At 37.7% G+C, this 22,968-nt stretch overlaps 2 protein-coding genes across 9 annotated transcripts in view; both read left to right on the plus strand.

Moving 5' to 3' along the window:
• prkn (parkin RBR E3 ubiquitin protein ligase) overlaps positions 1 to 6,977 on the plus strand; it is a 103,547-nt gene extending 96,570 nt beyond the window's left edge. For 5 of the 7 annotated variants that reach the window (XM_027150100.2, XM_027150104.2, XM_027150096.2 and 2 more), the window contains 3 exons: positions 3,104 to 3,190; positions 3,814 to 3,931; positions 6,487 to 6,977. In XM_027150100.2, coding sequence (XP_027005901.1) covers positions 3,104 to 3,190; positions 3,814 to 3,931; positions 6,487 to 6,596 — 315 coding nt within the window. In that variant the 3' untranslated portion in view covers positions 6,597 to 6,977. Of the gene's footprint in view, positions 1 to 3,103; positions 3,191 to 3,813; positions 3,932 to 6,486 lie in introns of those variants that run through there. The other 2 variants (XR_007140388.1, XM_047812393.1) reach the window with 2 other exon arrangements.
• A 794-nt stretch (positions 6,978 to 7,771) lies between these two features.
• Positions 7,772 to 22,826, plus strand: si:ch73-193i2.2 (transient receptor potential channel pyrexia). 2 transcript variants are annotated; one of them, XM_027150095.2, is made up of 21 exons: positions 7,772 to 7,917; positions 8,663 to 8,795; positions 8,929 to 9,055; positions 10,447 to 10,586; positions 11,018 to 11,104; positions 11,376 to 11,526; positions 12,457 to 12,618; positions 14,674 to 14,783; positions 14,868 to 14,976; positions 15,057 to 15,085; positions 15,204 to 15,295; positions 15,397 to 15,511; positions 15,613 to 15,783; positions 16,971 to 17,041; positions 17,148 to 17,315; positions 18,326 to 18,444; positions 18,548 to 18,752; positions 18,842 to 19,049; positions 19,759 to 19,844; positions 20,177 to 20,334; positions 20,497 to 22,826. In XM_027150095.2, exons 2-21 carry the CDS (start codon positions 8,718 to 8,720, stop codon positions 20,535 to 20,537), a joined length of 2,427 nt encoding a protein of 808 aa, XP_027005896.1. In that variant the 5' UTR covers positions 7,772 to 7,917; positions 8,663 to 8,717; the 3' UTR covers positions 20,538 to 22,826. The 2 variants fall into 2 exon arrangements, with proteins under 2 accessions (XP_027005896.1, XP_047668348.1); XM_047812392.1 differs by having other exon boundaries at positions 7,817 to 7,917; positions 8,667 to 8,795.
• Positions 22,827 to 22,968: the final 142 nt, after the last annotated feature.

A 22,968-nucleotide genomic window follows, 5' to 3' on the forward strand; every position in this document is an offset into this window, starting at 1 on the left:
TTAATATGGTTAGAACAACATCTGTACACGGTTACAACTGCAAGTCATCTGAGGTGTGTCTCTATTAACTCCGGAAAACTCGGTTCTTCATGGCAAAATTGCACAAACTCTCTTAGATTTGGTACAGAACACCAGGGAGCAGCATTGTTCACTTTCAAGTCTTGCTACAAACTCTGGAATCAGACTGATGCTTAGTTTTTTTTTGGTTGTTGGGCTCCAGTGTAGCTTTTGGCATCATGCTTAGGGTCATCGTCCCCCTTGGCATACCCTTGTTTCTTCCATCTTGCCCTTTAGATCTGACCAGTTGTCTAGTCCCTGCTGATGAGAAACCTCCTCACTACATGATGCTACCACCACCTTGCTTTACTGACCTTAGAATAATGATCAAAGATGAGTTTTCCACCAAACCCTTTTTTGCTGTTTAGGAATCTTTACATTTATGTTATTTACGTAAATAATTTCGTAAACTAGTTTTCTTCTTCTAATATGGGTTATTCTGTGTAGATTCATGACACATGGTCTGGAAAATGTTCCTTTCAGTTCCAGGTTTTAACAGTAAGATGTAAAAGATAAAGAGGGTGTGTGGGTGGTTAGGTGAGTGTTATTTCAGGAAGGCACATTTTGTTTTCTGGAGCCGTTCTGTCACATTAATGGTGTGTAGAATTCTTCATCTGCCTGCCTCTCCATTGTTCATGCTTTAAGTCTAAGTGTGTTTATCAGTCGGGTGTCCTGGAGGACTGTTATTACTTCTGAAGTGTGTTTTTGTTTTTAACACAAAAGTGTGTTTGTGTGTTTATATGCGTGTAAAAGAGATACAGTAGAAAAGGAATAAAGGATCAGAGTATCAGCCTTTTTACTACTTCACCCCTGCCTACTTATTTAACATGTATTAGCTTACTCTGTTCAGATCTTATCTGTTTTCACTCGTAAAACACACACACACACACGGACACACACACATACACGGAAACACACACAAACACACACACAGACTCACACACACGGACACACACACAAACACACACACACACGGACACACACACACACACACACATACGGACACACACACACACACACACACACACACATGGACACACACACACACACCCACACATGGACACACACATACATGGACACACACACATGGACACACACACACAGACACACACATGGTCTCACACACACACAGACACACACATGGAGACACACACACATGGTCTCACACACACACACATGGACACACACACACATACACACACGGACACACACACATGGACACACACACACACACACGGACACACACATGGGGACACACACACATAGTCACACACACACGGACACTGTATGCCCATGTCTGTGTTTTTATGTATGTACATGTGTGTGTGTGCTTGTGTGTACACGTGGGTGTTTGGATGCAATCTTTTGTTTCATCACGCTGCCATGCAAACGTGTGAAGACATTAAAAATGCTCCATGCATGAAACGAGACTACAAAGTGCTTTCCTTCCCACACTGACAACGCATCATCTCAGCACTCTGAAGCCACGGGCGGCTGATGAAATGACTGCTGAGGAAGACAGTGTTGATGAGGATGATGATGAGGAGGAGGAGGAGGAGGAACTCTGGATAGACTGTTTGGAGCAGGGGAAAGGGAAAATATTGGTGTACTGGGGCAGTGTGGGATGAAAACGTCTGTCATCTAATTCTTTTTTCCCCACTTGTCACTGCACATGCAGTAGGAAAACAAAGAGATGTCTGTCATGCGGCTCAGAGATGTGAGCTGCTATCTGTCACCTTTGCGAGAAAGAAAAGCCAAATGAATGAAAGAGAGAACGCCGGCTTCCCTTCTTTACACTCCCCGCCTTTGAAGAAGCTCTAAATCAGTGCCTCAAAGGTGCTGCCGAGCTAAAAATAAGAGGAACACTCTAATCCCTGTGTAGTAGTCCATCATATTAAAAAGTGACACTGGAAGTGGAACGTAGCAAAAGGGCGCCACCTTGTGTGTGGTCTAGATGTTGTTTTATTAAAACTTCATCTGATATCTGTGGCCTAAGCAGTAAAGAACTACTTACAACTGACCCCCCTATAGTTTGCCATAATGTAAAAGTAAGTGTTCTGCCAGCAAACCCAGGTATCAGAAGTAATCCACAAGCTTCTGCTTGCAATTACCATTTAAAGAGACTTGAGCAAGCTTAAGGATCATCCATTCATTTTCTGTACTGATTATCTCACACAGGGTCACAGAGAACCTGGAGTCTATACCAGGGGACACAGGGCACAAGGTGGGGGACAGGCTGCAAATCCATCACAGGGCACATCATACGCATACATACTCACACACTGTGGACCATTTAGTGATGCCAATGAGCCTGCAGCATGCCTTAGGTCTGAGGAGGAAAGTGGAGTAACTGGAGGAAACCACCAAATCACAGGGAGAACATGCGCTCACACAGGTTTGAGGCAGGAATCAAACCCCACAGCCCCAGAGGTGGGGTTTGATTCCTGGTCAGGTGTTGGGCAGGGCATCAAGAACACTTAAATACTCTGAACTCTGATGCTAATTATATATTATGTTGCATGAAGGCAGCTCTAGATTCTGCAGGAATTCATTCCCTACATCTCATTCAGCTTTTTTGGGTCAGCCATCCACTTCTAATATTTGCCTGTAATATGATTTAAAACAGGGGGGGGCACAGTGGATTAGTAGTTAGCACATTTGCCTCACACCTCCAGGGTTGGGGGTTCGATTCCCACCTCCACCTTGTGTGTGTGGCGTTTGCATGTTCTCCCCGTGCCTCGGGGGTTTCCTCCGGGTACTCCGGTTTCCTCCCCCGGTCCAAAGACATGCATGGTAGGTTGATTGGCATCTCTGGAAAATTGTCCGTAGTGTGTGAGGGCGTGAGTGAATGAGAGTGTGTGTGTGCCCTGTGATGGGTTGGCACTCCATCCAGGGTGTATCCTGCCTCAATGCCCAATGATGCCTGGGATAGGCACAGGCTCCCCGTGACCCGAGAAGTTCGGATAAGCGGTAGAAAATGAATGAATGAATGATTTAAAACATGATTTTGAGATTTGCTTCTAAAAAGCTTTCTTGTTGTGTGCAGTTTGTGTTCTGTCGGGACTGTAAGGAGGCGTACCATGATGGTGAATGTACACAGCACCGTTCCTCTGCAGCAGGACGACCCACGCAGGTATACAACATTCACACAGTTTAGTGACACTGAAACACAAACACTGAACCTCACTGATCCCCCGAGACTCCTGAGAGTATAAAAGCTGTTGATCGAGGGCTCTCACTGGATGATGGGGTGTTAAGGTTAATGCTATTTTTACTAATTATATACCATAAATGGCTTAAGTCATTATTAAATAATATCTAAACCAACCAACTTTTTTTTTATTTCTTAATAATTATAATGTTAAATGAATAGAGGATAAAATAAATCCTGTATAGAACACTGTAGTTGTAACAAAGTCAAGCAAATTGTCCGTTTATACTGTATATAAACACAGAAGCCAGAAACTTTGTAACTTGATTCCAGTGAAATTGTTATAAAGATATTTTTTTCGACTGGGAATTTTAGTGGCCACATGTTGGAAATACACCATTCTACACAAAGATTATTGCCAACCATTGTCCTTTGTCACAAAGCGTTTAAACATGGAACAGGATTTCCAGAACACACATTCGAAGCTCGTGTACATAATTGCAATTGTCATTTACACGCATCGAGAAATACGGTTCAGACCATTTAAGACAGGTTACACTATGCTGATCTGTTTCTCTTGTGCTCTGCTCTTGTTTATGTGACAGGGTTATGTGGTGGATGAAGAGGCTGCCCTGCAGGCCCGCTGGGAACAAGCTTCCCAGAACACTATAAAAGAGACGACGCGACCATGTCCCAAATGCAGAGTCCCTGTGGAGAAGAATGGTACGCTTGTGTCCATTCATTATATTCATTGTTTTCACTATACAGTGAGATATAATGTGTGTTTATATGAAGTACATATATTTACTGGACATTTACAGTATTTACAGTGAGCTCCAAAAGTCTTAGACCTTATTGTAAATCTAGGATATCATTTCATTTCATCTAAATCTGGAAGTAAAGGGATATTTTTACATTTTAAATGCTTTTAAAAAAGCTCAGATTTTCCTTATGTCTTTTGTCAAAGGGGTTTGTTCAGACGGTACACTGATAAATCTGATTTAAAAATGGATCATCAGTTGAAATCGTGTGTGTGTGTGTGTGTGTGTGTGTGTGTGTGTGTGTGTGTGTGTGTGTGTGTGTGTGTGTGTGTGTGTGTGTGTGTGTGTGTGTGTGTTTTACAGTATACAATGACAAAAACAAAAGTGTCTGTATTCATGGAGCTCATGGGTTCACAAACTTATTGCAGACAGGGATCATGTGATTTTGTTGAGAGCTGCACAGGTTCATTTTATGACCTCCAGATAGTCTTCCAGCTAGTCAAATATGAGTCACATCAGGGCAATTATGTACAATCATTTATTAATTAAAGCTGTTAGAGCTATTTATCCCTGAGCAGTAACAAGAACAACATCCAAACTAATTACATTATGTAAAATGCAGGTATGTGATTATGGAATGTCCTATAAAAAGAACTTCACCTTGTCTTCTTAAAATTGCAGTAAGGTTCAAGTTGGCATTTCTGTTGCAGACAAAATTAGAAAATGCAAAAAAAAAAAAAAATCTTTAAGAAAACTTATTGATGTTTGTTTAAACCCATTTAATTCAGGTAATTTATATGGAAATCACTCAGTCGACCTTTACCGAGTCTTCACTATGATAATCATAATATTAATGTTATAATAAATAAAAAGAAATTACTGGCTGATCCAACTTGCATGAAATTAATCACAGCAATATGATTCAGTTGTGTGTATTACCTGCAAGGGATGACAGCTGGGGTCCTGAAGGATATCTTACAGGACTGGCTCAAGGTATCACTGAGCTCCTGAACAGTCTGTGTTGCTGCTTGGGGGCTTCAGATGCTCTGATACACTACGTCCTAGGGGTTCTCAATTGGATTCAGATATGAGATACATACAGTAAGGACCAGTCAATAGCAGCAATGACTTTATCATCCAGAATCTGGCCACATGAGGCCAGGCATTGTCATGCTCCAAGAGGAACCCAGGGCCGTCTTAAGCAGTGTATGATCTGACAATGGTTCTGAGGATTTTATCCTTTTACATTACAGCAGTAAGGGTACTGCTGGCTAGCAAGTGGAGGTCTGTGTGACTCTTCAGGTATTTTCCTCCCCAGGCCATCACTGACCCACTGCCAAACCAGTCATTCTGGATGATGTTGCAGGCTGCATAATAATCCTCACAGCATCTGCAGACTCTTTAATGTCCACGAACCAGCCAAATCTGGCAAGTACTGTACCAGTCGAGCTACATGGTGCTGGGCTGTGAGCACAGATCCTACTAGTTTGGGCTTTCATGCCACCCTTATGGACACTTATGAAACTGTTTTTGACAGTTTGGTCCCAACATACACACGTGTAGTCTGCTGGAGGTCATTTTGTAGGGCTCGGGAAGTGCTCGTCCTGTTCCACAAACAAATACCCTGTACAGTATTTCCATTATGCTCTTTAAAATGCTCAGAGACACACCCAAACTTGTTATGGCATGCATTCATGTGCCATCCTGGTGGAGCTGGATAACCTGTGCAACCTGATCGGGCTGAAGGTATTGCCTCATGCTACAAGTAGTGGCAAGCATCCTAAAAAAAAAACACAAAACTAAAGACAAATCAGTCACAACATCTCTTTTAGGTGTTTTTCTTGCTATTGCCTCTCCAGTACACCAGTCACCAATGCAGGTAAAACTGATTCCCAATCATTTATGCTTCTTCACTGGATGGATTGATATGAAGTTTAATTAGCTTGGTGTTGTACTATGATCATGAAGTGTTCCTTAATTTTTTGGAGCAATATATCATACATACATGTATGTATAGACATTCTGAGTATCTGGTACATCCAATTTTACTTGAATACATTTCATTACACTATTTAGCAGATGCCCTTATCCAGAGCGACTTACATTTTTTTATCCAACTGAGCAATTGGGGGTCAAGGGCCTTGCTCAGGGACCCAGCAGTGGCAGCTTGGTGGACGTAGGAATCGAACTCACAACCTTCCGATTGGTAGACCAACTTAACCACTAGGCTACCACATCCCCTTTCATGACCATGTGCACATGACCTGCATGGACTCAACATGTTGGTATAAAATCTGATGCTCGGTTTTGTCTGAACAAATGCTTCAATAGAAAAGATTAGACAGAAGGAAAATCTGAGCTTTTGTACAAAGCAGTTTTTCTCATTTAAATGGGGAGATCTTGAATACTGTATAGTTTATCATTTTGAACTTCACTGTACGTACATTATGTATGTATATCTATATCTATGGGTTCTACAGTATCTACAACTTTGCTGTACTTTGGCTTTATTCTCAGGTGGCTGCATGCACATGGTGTGTCCTCGTGCACAATGCAAGTTCCAGTGGTGCTGGCTGTGCCGTGTGGAGTGGAATAGAGAATGTATGGGAAACCACTGGTTTGGATGAGCTACACATTTCTAAAGCTTGCATATACTCAGGGAAGTGTATCTGTGGGTAATTTGCACTAGAACGAGTATCAGTGTTATTATGCCATGCAAATCTGATTGAAATCCAAGAAGCTGTGCTTAACACATGTGAATCTAAATAGAAATATTTATATCATGCACATTGTTTAAATCATATGTCATTTTGTTGGCATGATTCTGGTACTGTACTATTAAATCTTATTAAAATATTTCAATGAAAGTGCTTGAGTCACTGAATCTATAACGGTGATATTCCGATTTTTGTTGTATTTTTCTGTATCTTGTCTAATGCAGTCCACATGCTTAGAAGAAGGTTCTCTTATTCTCTCTCTTCATAATAAACACAATGCAGTAATCATGACCTTTAATGCTCAGATTTGGCTTTCAACTAGCTGTTAAAACTCTCAGCGTGCTATATGTTGGATTTCATTCGAGAGATCATAATTTGTATTATTCTCTATATTTATCCTATCTATTTTTTCTGATTTATTTATTAATTCTATCATTGATATTATATTATATCAAGTGCTTGTGGTTTATTTTATCCAGTTTGTGTGTTTTGCTCAATATTTATTAATATTATTGACATCTCATTAGCCTATTTATCCCATTACCCTATTGATCTCTTGTAAGTGTATGGAAATGCAACTGTAATATCGAATTCTCGGAATTGCTTGACAGTATTCGCAAGATTTTTTGAGAAACTCAAAATTTCTTCACATACTTCAGGAACCTCTAAAGTGCTAAAAGAGACTGAAGGAATGAGACGGCAAATAAAGAAACGCTCACCAGGATAGAGACCTTTAGTCAGTACAGTAATTTGATGCCTGTGACTGATCTACCCCAGACTTCTCATCTGGTGTGTGAAATATTTGTAATTTCAGGGTTAATTAGCATGTATGTGGATTATTGCTTATTCACATGACTATCATTGTTTGCCCGGTGATGATGATGAAGACTAAATGCACTTTAAGACATGCAGGAGCAGATAAAGGAGCCATAAACACAATTCCAGGCTTTAGCTTGTGTTCTTGGCTCGTCGAGCTCTGCTCTTATCAAATGCCATGAGATAAATACTCTTACAGTGCACTTTATTACAAACGGGTTTATGAGTTAATGGCAGATGGACCGTTGTGTAATGAGTACACGAGCACGCTTTTATGATTCACTGGTTAGAGGTAGCTTAGGAACGGACCCTGTGAATAAAAAAACAAGTGGAGTTCAAATACTCTGATAGTCACATGTCTTCTTAAAATATACAATCAAGACAGACAAGTAACTCAGACTTCGCATGTGACAAGGTATTGTGCAGTGTTCTGTTTTTAAAAGTTAAATTCAGTGTCATTTGTAAAGAACTGAACATTGTTTTGGTTCTTTTTTGCTCAGTACAGCTAACGTGCTTTATTTAATCATCTGTAGAAGTCGATTTCAGCTGGTGGTTTCAAATTGTAATCTACAAGTAGGGTACGAATGAGTTGTTGTTCATCACCGCTTTTAAGTTTACAGAATTCTCAATTGTTTGTTTTTATTTTTTTGCATCTAATTTCTGTTATTGGTTCCTAAGTCAACGTGAAAGTTAAAATCAAAATCAAATCATATTTATTAACCAAAAATAGGCAAAAAATGATAAACTAATTAATGTGTGTTACAGATTCATCATAATGTAAAATTAAGATGCTTACTATATGAAATATGTAAATAATTGAAAAAGCAAACAAAAAAGAAAGTGGCAATGCTTTATATGGATCTGTTAGCACCCAGAAAATATTCAATTCGATCAAATAAGCCAAATGATGAACATATATGAATTTAGACAAAATTTTCCCAGAGTTAAAATAATTCATGTATTTGGTGATTGAGTGATGGGTGCCAATATTTATCCTCAGAGGTTGGGTTTAGTAATACGCTTTCACATAAGTCATCCTAAGTTTTGTTCTGTCTATACAAGTAAGTTGCTTTTTTTTTTTAATACAGTGAACTACTTAATCCAAATTATGTAAAGTTAGCTAAGGTTAAATAAGGAATAATACATGAAAGTGTCCGAAGATAGAAGCAGTGGGTCCGTGAAGGAGAAGTCCAGTTCAGTGCTTCAGAACCAGGTATGAAGAGAGTGAGTCGAGTCTCTTCCAGTGGCCATGACAACCCAGGGCTGGAGCTCAGTGATGCAGTGTCCAGCCAGGTAAGGATCCTCAGTTTACTGTGTCTATGTGCTACATTAGCCTGCAATAACCAATGACTTTTCAAATATCTTACTTACCAGCTTAAGTTTGTTATCACTGTGATTTTTAACCACTTTGTGTATGTGTTATCAGCAACATACCGCTTCCCGTACCTCTGTAATATCAGCCTCGATGGTGCGCTCGGTTAGCCAGTGGGCTTCATATGCTCGAGGTCGCTGGAAACGTGCTACTCTTAAATGCATGAGGAGAAAACCCTCAGGTACTTGACCTATATTGAGGAACTTTATCAGTCACCCAGGCAGGTATCAGTTTAATCGGTTTACAGTGTAAGATAATTGACTTTGTGGGTTTCTGCGTAAGAAGTTAAGGTCACGTTGACTGCTCAAAATTTAGAATACCGACTTCAGAGATATATTTATTGTTACGTCACTGTTAATAAATATAGAACAAGAATAATGCAGAAAACATATACCAATCTCACTGGACTCCACAGTACTACTAACGGGGTGCTGTGGTATCTGACAATGAGAAGTTAGCAGCAGCTCCATTAAGTCATCTAAGTTGTGAGTTGGGGTCTCCATGGATTGTGCAGTATATTCCAGCTTGATCTGGGGAATTGGAGGCCAATTGATCACCTTGATCTTTGTCATGTTCCTCATACTATTCCTGAACCATGTTTGTAGTGCATTACCCTGGTGCATTACCCTGCTGGAAGAGTCCACGTTTATTAGCGAATACTGTGGCATCTGCAGCAATGTTTAGGTAGTTGCTACAAGTCAAAGTAAGATCCACATAAATGCCAGAACATAAGTCTTCCCAGCACAACATTGGCCAGAGCATCACACTGGTCTCTGCTGGCTTGAGTTCTTTTCATAGTGCGTCCTGGTCCTGGTACTATCACTTTTCCCAGATAAGTGACACACATCTGATTATCCACACAATGTAAATAATGTGTGGTTCATCAGACCAGGTCACCTTCCTTCGTTGTTCCCTTTTCCATTTCCAATCCCAATTCTAACCCTAACTCTCTGCTTTGAGACGAAGCCCATTGTAAAAAGCGCTATACAAATAAATAAACTTGAAACTTGAACTCTCAGGCACATTAGCAATTTGTGTTACATTAGCCCTTCTGTAGGGTTGGACCAGACAAGCTAGCCTTCACTCCCCATGCACATCAGTAAGCATTAGGTGCCCATGATCTTGTTGCTGGTTCACTGGTTGTTTTTCCGTTGGACCACTTACTTACTTTTGTTAGATAATAGCCACTGCATACTGGAAACACCAATCAGTGTAAATAATGAAAGTTTTTCACATCACCTGTCAGTGGTTATAATGTTATGGCTAATCATTGTATCTATTTATTAAACCCAAAATAACAATAGATCAAAATCAAATCAGAAAATAAAATATGTGTATTGTACGATATGCATTTTGTGCAGTAAGTAAACAGAGCAGTGATCAGCAGTTAGTACAGAGTGCAACAGTTTAGTGTAATTATACTCTATTACAGTCCCTATGTTCTTTAGTGGTGTCAGTGGTATGATACTTTGCTTACCTTTTTAAAAGCCAAGGAGGTTATGCGAATAATAATGTTACATTTTAGTTGCTTAGAGATTATCCACTTACATTAATCTCTTTGTGTGCTGATAGGGGAATCTGTAAGCAGCAAGTACAAGGGCCTTGCGTGGGAGGAGGATGCTGTAGATGGAGTTCCCAAAGAGCACCAATTGAACAAATGCCTTCTGGATCACTTCAGGATGTTGGCTGCTAATAACGAAGACACAGATGAGGTTGTAAATATACAGTGGCGGTTCTAGGATTTTTCTGTAACAGGGGCCATTAAGGGGCCACATGTTACATTCAGGGGCCAAGTACAGGGCACATTCAAGCACACAAAATAATTTATTCAGTACGGTGCAAATACATTTCGGCAGTCATTCCTTTTTCAAACGCTCGAGTGCTGCCAGTTGTTTGGGGGTGGAATTGCATCTGTGATCGTTGTGAAAAATTCTCTGGTTGCTCTTCTTGTCGACGATTGATGGAACGGGGGCCAATCAGGGGCCAATCAGATTTCAGTAGGGGCCATAGCATCTTTGTTGTTTGTTGTGCTGTTATGTAGGCCAAGACTGGGCTGTGTTATGGGGCATTTTAGAAAGATTTGAGAAAGCGTTATGTTATGTTTGTGAACGTTGTTCTTATTGATTTTGCTGTTTTGCTCCAGGTCGATCTGCAGTACCTGAACGAAATCCTTCGAGATGGAGCCGATCCCAATTCAGCAGACAAGTATGGACAGACAGCACTTCATGAGGTGAGATGATCAGCCACAGAGCATCAGATGGTGTATCGCAGATGCAGCCATGGGATATGGAATTTATTCATGAGCAAATATTTCACTGTTACTTCAGGCTGTGTTACTGAAATCACTTCAAGGATTCATTTCCTTTACAAAAAAAAAATTATATACATTTGTGAATCATTTGGAATGATATTTGAGCATGCTATGCTCAGGAATCTATGCAGGGAATCCAACATAATCATTTGTGTGTACTACATGTTTAACTATTAATAAATTCTGGTAGATCTCTCGAGCCTGGAATGTAGATGTGATGAGGTTCTTCTTAGAGAGAGGAGCTGATATCCGCAGACCTGATGTGTTTGGGGTTACACCTCTACACGTGGCAGCAGCTTTGGACTATGAAGAAATGATTCATTTTCTTCTAGAAAGAGGAGGTAGAATGAATCTGTTAGCACTTTTTACCTGACCCAAACAAGTTTTTCCTAGACAAGGGTGTCGTTATGGTAACCAACATCTGGTCCACTTAAAAATGATGGTCTGAAATACGGTTCATGGACACTACTCAGGTGTGCATGAACATAATGTACTCTTTGGGTGAAACACTGAATAATGTCAGTAATTGGATTTGTTACTTCCCTGTTTGTCAAATTTTATGATGATGCATGCTGACCTAAAAAAATCCCTCTAAAGAAATACAGATTAGTAATTAGTTTATTTGTTCATTCGGTTTTGTTTGTATTGAGATTTTAACAGCTGCATTGTCACTGAGCAGCTTTACAGAAATATATAAATTCAGAAAATAAATGTTCAATTCAAATGTATTTTTATTTAGCAAGCTGGAAGCAATGGTGGCACAAGAAAAAACACCCTATATAAATTAATTCATTCATATGCTCAATAAGTTATTCATTTATTCATCTGATCCAGGCCCTACTCTGGGAACATTGGTTGTGAGTCAGGAATAAATCCTGGATGTGATAGGGCACTATGGACACACGCTCACAACTAACAAAATTTAGCGTATCCAGTCCGCTAGTTTTTTTTGGGAGGTGGGTGGGATGAACCCAGAGAACCCGAAAGAACAAATGAAACATGACAGAGACAGTAACTCAAGCAAGGGATAAATCTTGAAACCTTGGAGCTGTGAGAGAACTTCCTACCACTATAGCACCCCAATAATCCAATCAAATACATTAACAATAATAAACTAAAATGATTTACAAATGATCTCTCAGAAACAACTGCTCTGACAATGGCTTTTTAATTTTTTTTTTTTTTTGAAAGAAATGACAAACATGTATGTGTTAGCCTACAGAAGCTATTAACTACTGTATAACATGGTTGCAATGTATCTGCTGTTTCAGCTGACATTGAGGCCTGCACATATAAAGACATGCAGACTCCATTACACTTTGCTGCTAAGAACGACGCTACTGAGGCGATTCAAATTCTACTGCAGAATGGAGCAGATATTGCTGCACACGACTACAAACAAAGAACTCCACTACATCTTGCTGCCAACCTAGGTAAAGTTGTCTATTAAGAAATAGTGCAAAATCAAGTTCAGTCAAATCAAGAGGCTTTTATTTTCATTTCAACCATACAGTATATAGCTAATGCAGTTCCTACAACATTCCTCCAATTTTCCTTCAAAGTTCCTCTGTCGGTGCTACATAAAGACACAGAGCTACATAAAACAACACAGAACTAGGTAAAGAGTAATATAATAAGAAATACTGTATATAAGAAATGATCTTGTTTCTTGCTTCTGTTCTTGTTTTAATTTGTACAGTACATGTAGATGAAAGTGATGTAATTGCATGTACACAACAACAACAAAAATCACTTTTCACTTATTAATCAAGATATCGACAAAATGAGTATTTCAAGTGAGGAAAAATTTAGGTAACTTAATAGCTAGTGTTTACCCCTTTGGCTGAAATAACCTCAGTGAGATGTTTCTTGTAGCCATCTACCAGTTTCTGACATCGACTGGAAGAAAGTTTGCCTCACTCCTCAATGCAGAGGTCTTTCAACTGTGTGATGTTTGATGGGTTTCTTACATGCACAGTCCGTTTCAAATCATTTCAGAATTCTCTGTTTTTTACTTTTCAGCCAGTCCTTGATATATTCACTGGCATGTTTTTGTCATGTATTAAGGTCCAGTTACACTACAGCTTCAACTTTTTGACAGATGGTCTCACATTTTTATACAATGTAGAATTCATAGCGGGTTCTATGATGATGACCAGACCAGGTCCTGCTGCAGCAAAGCTCCATCCATAACCACCTCTTCCACCTCTGTGTTTCACAGTTGGCATGAGGTTCTTTTGCTGAAATGCTGTATTTAGTTTACGCCAAACATGCCCTCTGTTATAGTGTCCAATGTCTTGGCCTTTGTCTCTGTGTTCTTTCTTAATCTTTCTTTAATCTTTCTTAAACCCATGATAATTAAAGTTGTACAGTCTCTATCTAATTGTAGATTCATGCACTTTGACATCAACTTTGAGACTTCTTTAAACATCTTGTGGTCTGCTCTTGGGTTGAATTTACTTGGACGGCCTGATCAGGTCATATTAGTGTTTTAAATGTTCTCCACTTGTAAATGATTACCAGACAGTGAAATGACTAATTACAAATTCTCTTAAGATCTTTTTATATGCCTTACCGGACCCAGAAGCATCAGCAATCTTCTTTCTGAAGGCCTCAGATGGCTCTTTGGATCTCACCAAGTTGATACCTCTCACTTCTACAATTAAAAGCAAACCAAACTTAATATCTGAGATTTAAATAATGCAAATAATGCTTCTTCAAATTGCTCTCTGTTGTTCAATGTTCTAATAATTTGCACCTGATGTCATACACATGTAGGAAATCTATCTATTTTAAGTACAAATAATTGTGGCAGTGTCCTTACGTTTTCCTCACAAAAAAGACCTTAAAAAAGACCTTTCATTGGTTTTATTTGTTTAGATATATTAGTTAAATTTTCCAAAACTGTTAAAATGAAGATTAAAAAATGCCCATATGTTTATTTAAAAAAAAAAAAAAACAGCCTTCCGTGGGGTGTCCTAATTTTCTCACATAACCGTATAAATATATTTACTGTATATAAATAGCCACATATTTATACAAACTTCATATGTTGATCAAGTCAAATATTGATAAAGCACATTTCAGAGCAATGTGTTGTCCAGTGCAGTGATTAATTTAAGCTAAAGATACTAAACTAACAACTAAAGTTACTTTAGAAGAGGAAATAAAATATGATCGAACACAATACACAATAAAATCACAGTTAACAATTTAAAAAAAGGACCTTATTAAAGCTCTAAGAAAGTAAACTTTGGAAATAAAAAGAATATTGTACAATAAAAGTTGTTTATGCATTTATCCATTGCAAATAAAATATAAAATAAAGATCTATATTCTAATATTCTATATTTAAAGGATTATAAATATAAAAACAGTGACATGGAAGGAAAATTATTCCTTGTATATCAAATAGATATTTTTAAATGTATTTGTTAATTAAAAGGATTAGTATAACAGAAAGATGTGTACTGTATGTGTGCTTAAAGATCGCAGTGAAGCCGCACGCACACTGTTGGAGCTGGGAGCGGATGCTGGGGTTCAGGATTCTGATGGACAGCTGTGCATCACTGCCATGATCGGCAAGATGACGTCTGTGGTCAGTGTCAATAATCCAGCTTTATAAGAAGTTCACATTCGCTAGAATTCTCAGCGTGACTCAGCTCTCGTTCGTCCTCCGCAGGCCAATCTGGCACTGAATCAGTTTCATGTGAAGGACCGAATGACACGCCAGCAGTTCTTCTACCTTCATTTGCTGGAGCCAGCGCGAGCACGGATGAAAAGATCACAAGGTAGCGGCATGATTTGATTAAACATTGCTGAGAAAATGCAAATATTAAAAATAATTTTGTATTCTATTTTTTCCCTGTAGGGAAAATCAGAAGTGAGCCAACATCGCCGGTACACCATCATCAGCCTGAAAAGACTTCATTCTCTTCTTTTGAGTTCTTGTACAGTATATAATCAGAGCCAATTCTTGTGATCAATACTAATAACGTACTCTCTCACTGATCAACAGCTAGAGTTCATTGTTCGTCAAGGGAAACTAGATCTCATTATGCATCCTGTAGTGTTAAAGCTCATTTCAGTCAAATGGAACCTGTATGGCAGGTAAATTCAACGTTACACATTTGTACTCTTTCTAGTCAAAGCATTATTAAGCCATAAAATAAGTATTAATTAAACTGGGATCTAAAACTGTTTGATTATAGACTTGGAACATGGATTCTGCTGCTGGTCAATATTCTATTTATCTTTTCCTGGACCACGGTGGCCATATCTGTGTCCATGTCTCCAGAGGAGAGCAAACGCTATGTTTTCCCTCAGGTAATGAGACACTTTATAACCCCATTTTGTAGATATGTAACAATATACAGATACCAGACACTTTAGCAGACCTTTGTGTATACTGTACCATCTCTCTACAGGACTGGTGGCGTGTGTTCGTGGTGATGATAGCGCTAGGGTTGACCATGCTGGAGGTGTACAGGGAGGTGATGGAGATTCTGCGCTCGGTTAGAAAGCTAAAAGACTGGAAGCAGTGGTGTGAACAGAGGCTCAATGACGATTTGGCTTGCACACACCCCATGTGGCCAGAGGTTATTATGAAATTCTAAATATCACAACATATATATATATATATATATATATATATATATATATATATATATATATATATATATATATATATATATATTTTTTTTTTTTTAAGAGCATGCTGAAATATTTGACCTCGCTTTGGTATTAATATATGCAGTATTACATGAAATATGAAGTGAACTGGAACTTCACCTCATTTAATTAATCATATGACTCATTTTTATGGCTCATCACTTACTAATTTAGGAACTCCATTTAGAGACTACAGCTGTACATGACACAGATGAGCGCTTAGCCAGTTTATACATTAAATCATGGCATAAAAGAGTGCAAACGGTCCAAAATATGGGCACAATTCATTCATTTGAAATATAAAAATAGAACAATTAACGCATGAGAAAAGTGTCATGACATCAATTTTGGATCTTCATTGTCTCATTTACTTGGTGCCAAGTACTACATTAAAATAGTGAAATAAATTTTTTTTATAATTGATCATAGACAACAGGGTTCACACTTTCTGCCACGTGTGGTACTAAATATCTATTTCTAATCCGACATGCAAAAAAAACAGGATGTGTTTTTAATACTGTTTTTATAGGCTTTTATGGCAGTCATATCATGTAGGTGTTTGGCTTCATGAATAGAACCTTTGCCAACTTTTTATTCATATACAATATATTCAATTTTATCTAACAATTTTTTATACTCTGACGTTAATGCTACAACATACAGGAATTGAGAACTGCGGGGAAAATTCTTTCTGCTTTGTTTAAATGTGGGGGAAAATGTGGGGAAAATATCTATCTGCCACATCCCCCCAATTCTTTTTGTTAAATAAAAGTGGATATCTTTAAATATGATAATAGTCTAGACATAACTGAAAAATTCCTGTCACAAGAGCACAAGACAAGAAAAATCTGGTCACCTCAGAGGCAAGAACATTAGGGTAAATATATAACACTTGCGGACTGACCAGAAATTCAAGATCTCATGTGAGCTAACTCTGAATATACTGTAGACTGTAGAGGGATCTTTCCTTTGTAAAATGAAGTCATCATCTCTGAGTACAGCCTTTCTGAATAAAAAATGCATTTTTAAATTTGATGAATTCAATTTTCTAATGATTCGCATTACCCACTTACTTGAAAAAATAACACAGATGTATTTGACTTATGTCCTGAAGGAACGATGCTACTTCGAGGGTCAGATTAAGTTCATTCGCAACATGAAGGGAAGCTACATGCAAGACCCCTGGTAAAACTCTGAAATCCTTCCCTCACCCAAAACATGGAATATATATGTAAGTGCAAATTATGTACATGATTTTGTTTTGGACATTTCATTGATATTCAATTTTCAGGAATATATTTGATTGGCTTGTGTACGCATTGCTGATAGCAGTTTTGGGTCTTCATTTGGCTGATGTTTACCTGGTCTCTCAGACACTAAGAACAAATAGCCTGCGCATCTTTGCTGTGGCTGTCATCTTCCTCTGGCTCAGGCTGATGAAGCATGTCAGAGCATTTAGGTAATGAGAATTACCTTCATGTGCTTGCTTTCTTTTCTGTAATTCACGGTCCAAATCATTTGCTCTTACGTGACATAGCATTGGCATCTGTGCTTCCAGAAAGTATTCAAAAAAATAATGGATAAGTATTGAATGCTTATCAATTGACAGACATATAAGTATTCATCTCCCTTTCTTACAGCAATCTAAATTCATAATTTGTCTGTCTATTTGTTTGTTTGTTTGTTTGTTTGTTTGTTTGTTTTAGCACTTATGCTAAACAGGCCACACCTGTAATTTCATTGCTCATCCACTGTGTCCATTTGTATGGCTGCATGATAAATATTACTGATTTGGTCAAGTCTTGAAAACCAGCAAACTGGCTGCGAAGATTTGAGATGTTAAAACTAAAGATTGAGATGTTAAAGATGATAAGGTGGATGTGTTAGCTAAGTGGTTAAGATGTTGGACTACTGTGAGTTCAATCCTAGGATCACCAAGCTGCCACTACTGGGCCTTTAACAACAGAATACCTTAAGGAGAATCTGTATAGATGCCAGTAGGCAAATTGCATTGCAAGTGAAGGTTTTTCCCCCCATAAATCTTGTATACATTTCTAATAATTCAAATGAAAATATGATATACTGAGATTTTTTTTAAGTAGGTCGATTCATTGATATAAAGTAAACTGAGATAATTCAGGTCACTGGTATATCTGCTGTCATGAAGTCACCAGAACATCCTGTTCATGAGTCGTTAGATAGACTTTTTCAACGATATACTGTAGATAAGATAACACCTGCTTGGACAGTAACATCTGGCCAATGGTCTTTTCTCAGGTTTCGCTGCACATTATAGGTGGTTCCTCTTGGTGCTTAGGTAACCATGGTAATTCAGAGGCCACTCAATACCAGAGTAACTATGGAAACCTGGTCAGCAGTGGCTTGTTAACCATATGGTCAAAGTCCCCAAGTTGGACAACTTACAATTTACAAGTTTTATATCATGGTTTTCCTCCTTTAAATCCATAGGGTTATTGGTCCCTTCATTGTCATGTTGGGGAAGATAGTGGGTGATGTGCTGCGCTTTCTCTTCTTATATGCAGAGATCTATGTCCCATATGCCTGTGCTTTCTGGATTATATTTGGAGGTGACAACAATCAACAAATTCAACTACCTTGGCTAATTTTGCAAATGCTTACAATTCCTATGAAGTAATATTCTATTTGTTACATTCCTACTCATGCACAAAGGCACAACAGCTGTACCTAGCATGCAAACAGTGCCACAGATGCTCTACAGTCTGTACCGTATAACCCTGGTGGATGAGTATGAGTTTGATGCCATGGTGGCTGTGGACACTGTTATGGCTTACTTGCTCTGTGGTACGTTTCTGGCCCTGTCTGCTGTTCTGTGTGTCAACCTAATGATTGCACTTCTCTCAGACACATTTCAACGGTAAGAGTAATAGTCCACTTATGACCAGCCAATTCCATTATTTGTGCATTCAGTAAAGCAAAGTAATGTTTTGCACATTGTTTCTCTAGAGTATATGAGAATGCCCTGGCGAACGCAGTGATGCAGCAGGCTTCCATCATCCTGCAGGTAGAAGAATCCATGACTCACCTGTGCCATTTCTATGACAAACAGTACATCCACACTTGTTGTGCCCCGCTCAGAGAGTTTTATGACTATGACATCATAACAAATCCAGATCACCATGAAGAGATGAGGAAACTAACAGCAGAGATTAAGGTATAGTCTACACTCATGCTCTATAAATGAGTACACAAAATGGAGTTTCATTGACAGTAACAAGCAACACACAAAGCTTGAAATAAAAAACATTTTTAAATTGTTTTGCAAATTAGCTATGGCACAATAAAACAACAAATACAACAATTAGCTCTGGTGAATTCATCAAACCAACCCTATAGCACATGTTGTCCCCAAATTGGAACCTCCTTCTCTTATAATTGAATTGATTCACCAATCTGGTCAACATTATTGCATTCAAGAATTAAAGAAAAGCCACAAATTCACATTTTCCAAAGTTTCAGTACATTGTAAAATACATATAGTGTAGGATTTTTAAAGTAGCATGTATATATTTTGGCTACCAAAAATGGCTTCTAATCATTTGTGTTACATCAAGAGTTGCACCTGAAACTTTGTTGTGAGCGTAGTCAATCATGCTTGTTTTAAATCATCTTGTGAACATCTCCAGTATCTAATTAAAAGAAAATAAAAATACACAGTGGCTAAAACACCTGACCCTGGCACACCCATACCCACTAACCAAATAACATCTGGTCTGTGGTGGTTCCATTGTAGTGTCTTTCTGATGATGGGCAGGTTTATTAATATTCCTAAGAAAACTTTTTGATTCCTTTCATCAAAATGACCAAAATGCCACTTTGTCGATGAATTAGAATATATGAGCCTAATTCTGTCAATGCTGCAGGACACTCTGGATGAACACTTGTCCATACAAAAAGAGGCCAATCTACTGAACCCAGCTGAAACAAACGAAGGTACCAAATCTCCCAGGTGAGTTTATCTGGGACTTGATGTTACAGTGAAATGCTATCTTATGTTCTCATTTTACATTGTGTATATTTTGAATAGTAACCTTCTGACACGTAAACTTCAATCGCCACAGTCACCTCAGGCTTGCTCGGTGTTGATACTGTACAGTACATACAAGCACATTTAAATGTGTCTAATGTTAATCTTGAACTTTTGTATAAAATTTATCTTTGTATAATAAACCTTTTGTACTATACTTATGTTCTGTAAAGGTGATTTGTGTCAATGTACCAATGTTAAAAGCCCTTCACAAATGTCATTAAATTGAATTGATTAAACAATTTTTCTCACAGATGGAATACTTTTTCATCTCAACAAGAACATCTCAACAGTCTAATGAGACTGGAGAAAGTCCAACAGCAGCAAATTCAGGATCTGCAAGACCTAAAGGAAGATGTAAAGAGACTCCAGGGATTAGTGCTACAGCTGATTCAGTCAAATCCTACAACATGTAAGTGCTGTCTCATGCTGGTGCAGGAAAAAAGGGAATGGAAATCTGAGAACAGTGCTGTTTGTCTTCTCAATCACACAATAATACCCATGAAATAAAGTGATGAATATAGCATAAATACCGTATCTTAGAAGTTCTTATCTTGTTGTGTTATATTCACAGCTGCCGACATGCCAAGTTCATCTTCAGCAGTGCTTCCATAAGGTTGGAATGAGCCATGTTTTAGTGTTTTTGAAGAAGAAGCAATCCATTTGAAACATAACAATCATATGTTAACTATAACAAACTCTCAGCTACATGTGGGTAATTTGTATGCATTCGGTATGCTGGCCACAGTATCTGTAAAGCCGGATTCACTGGATTTAATTTGAGATCATAGATAAGTGCTAATGTGAAAGCTTTCACGTAAACCCAAGACTACCTGTAGGAGGTGGTGTGAGGTTATTTGTGCTGGAAATATGCCACAAATACTTTAAACATAAGATCTCCTGCCCAGGTCTGCACTTAATAAAGTAAAGTAGCCTGTGCATGTGTTTTAGCTGATGACGAGATCATCATTCGTTTCCACAAAACACATGCATCATAAGAGAAGATGAGAAGACACCGAAGATGTGTGGTGCCCAGATGTGCATAATAGCACCAAAATAATAATAATAATAATAATAATAATAATAATAATAATAATAATAATAATAATGAATGGATAGATAGATAGATAGATAGATAGATAGATAGATAGATAGATAGATAGATAGATAGATAGATAGATAGATAGTTAGTTAGTTAGTTAGTTAGTTAGTTAGTTAGTTGTGTACGATGAATGCAAATCAATAAAATCGAGTAAAACAAGACCAGTGCTGCTGGGACAATCGCACTCTGATTTGGACCTCAGCAAATGTGTCCAGTCTGTAAACAAACTTAATCATAATATTCAACACACATGTACCAGCTTAAACTATGTATTGGTTTTCATCCTTGACCAACACAGTTTTACAGTATGGTCAATAAATTAGTATATCAGACTTCTTGTATGCAATTTGTTTTATACAAATGAATATTGTATTTTCTAAAAGAAATAAAACAGATCAAGAAAAAGTGCAAAAGATGAAGCAGGATGTGGGAAGTGGTGGAGACTATGATTGAGGCTAGTAAGTGTAAGCCAAAAACTCGATGTGAGCTGAAATTTGGTTTTGGTGAGGAAATGGCACTCAGACTGTGACACAGCATGAAACTAAAATCTTGGCAATGGTGCAACCTTCAAATGCATTTTATGTCACAAAGAGTGCAGAGACATCTGCCATATGCTCTCGATCTATCAAGCTGACACCGTTTATGCAATGAGGCCAAATCCTCTTTTTTATCCAAGAGTGTGGAAATACAGTGATTAGATTGCTTGTGCTTTACAGACCTGTATCTGTAAATATATGTCAGTCTATCTGTGTGTTACTTGTAAGCACCTCAAATAAATTGCTGTTTGTCAAGAGTTTGAAACTGTATGTTTGCTTTATAATATTTCACATAAATATTTCTCATCTGTTTTAAATATTTCTAATATGAATCTTCATTTTTTTGTATTATATTAATCTTTGTATTATTCTTTATATTAACCTTTTATTTTATGTTGATGTTCTGTAAAGCTATGTTGTTAAAAGTGCTATATAAATAAATTTGAATTGAATTGTTTATTGACTTTTTTTCTAATATATGGTATTATTATGGTACTATATATTATTGGTTCTAATCATTACACCTACTGTCTGAACACAAGATTCTTAGATTTATCTCTTTAAAAGACAGGTATCGATTATTTTAAACACTTCTCGTTAAACGTCTGAACAACAAATAATCCATTAATGCTGTTGTTCTTTCCTTCTTCTGAATAACTCTTACATTTTTTTCACTTTCCTAGGAGAACAGGTAACACTTTGCTGCTGTGCTAACCCATGCATTGATCACATGTATGTCTTCCTGGAGCTTGCTTTGTGTACATGTGCATTGTCATACTGGAACATGTTTAGGTCCATTAGTCCCAGTGAAGGTAAACTAGACATTTAATACAACTATGTACCATGGTACTGTAGCAGGTCATATTTCTGTCACACTCAGGGGTCAAAGTTTTGTTTGGGTTACTGTTTGTGAGATTCCAACCCCATTCCCAAAACATCACTGTAGATGGATTGATGATGCTATATTGCCATTAGATGGGAATAAGTGAATATTAAAAATTGCAATTTGATTTTCAACGGCATTACATTATAGTATTTCTCATTTGTTGTGTAAATATACACACAAAGATAATGGCACCAAAAACCATGCAATCATAGTAGGAAAAACCAGCACGATCTACCTCACGAACAGTTAAATGTTCCCCTATTACGCAATAACAATGTGCAATTATCTTAGATATATCCATTCTAATACATCCCTGCATCTTGTTCTATTCTATTCCATTCCATTCTATTCCATTCTCTCATCTATAGCACAACTGTTCATACACTTTATATATATATATATATATATATATATATATATATATATATAAAATGTATTATTATTTTTTGTCTATTTGTATTAAAATGTGCATTTTTTTATTGTGATGTTTTATTAATTTTTTTTCATGTCATTTTCATTGTC

The sequence above is a fragment of the Tachysurus fulvidraco genome, chromosome 4, assembly GCF_022655615.1.
Source record: "Tachysurus fulvidraco isolate hzauxx_2018 chromosome 4, HZAU_PFXX_2.0, whole genome shotgun sequence".
Taxonomy (NCBI): Eukaryota; Metazoa; Chordata; class Actinopteri; order Siluriformes; family Bagridae; genus Tachysurus; species Tachysurus fulvidraco.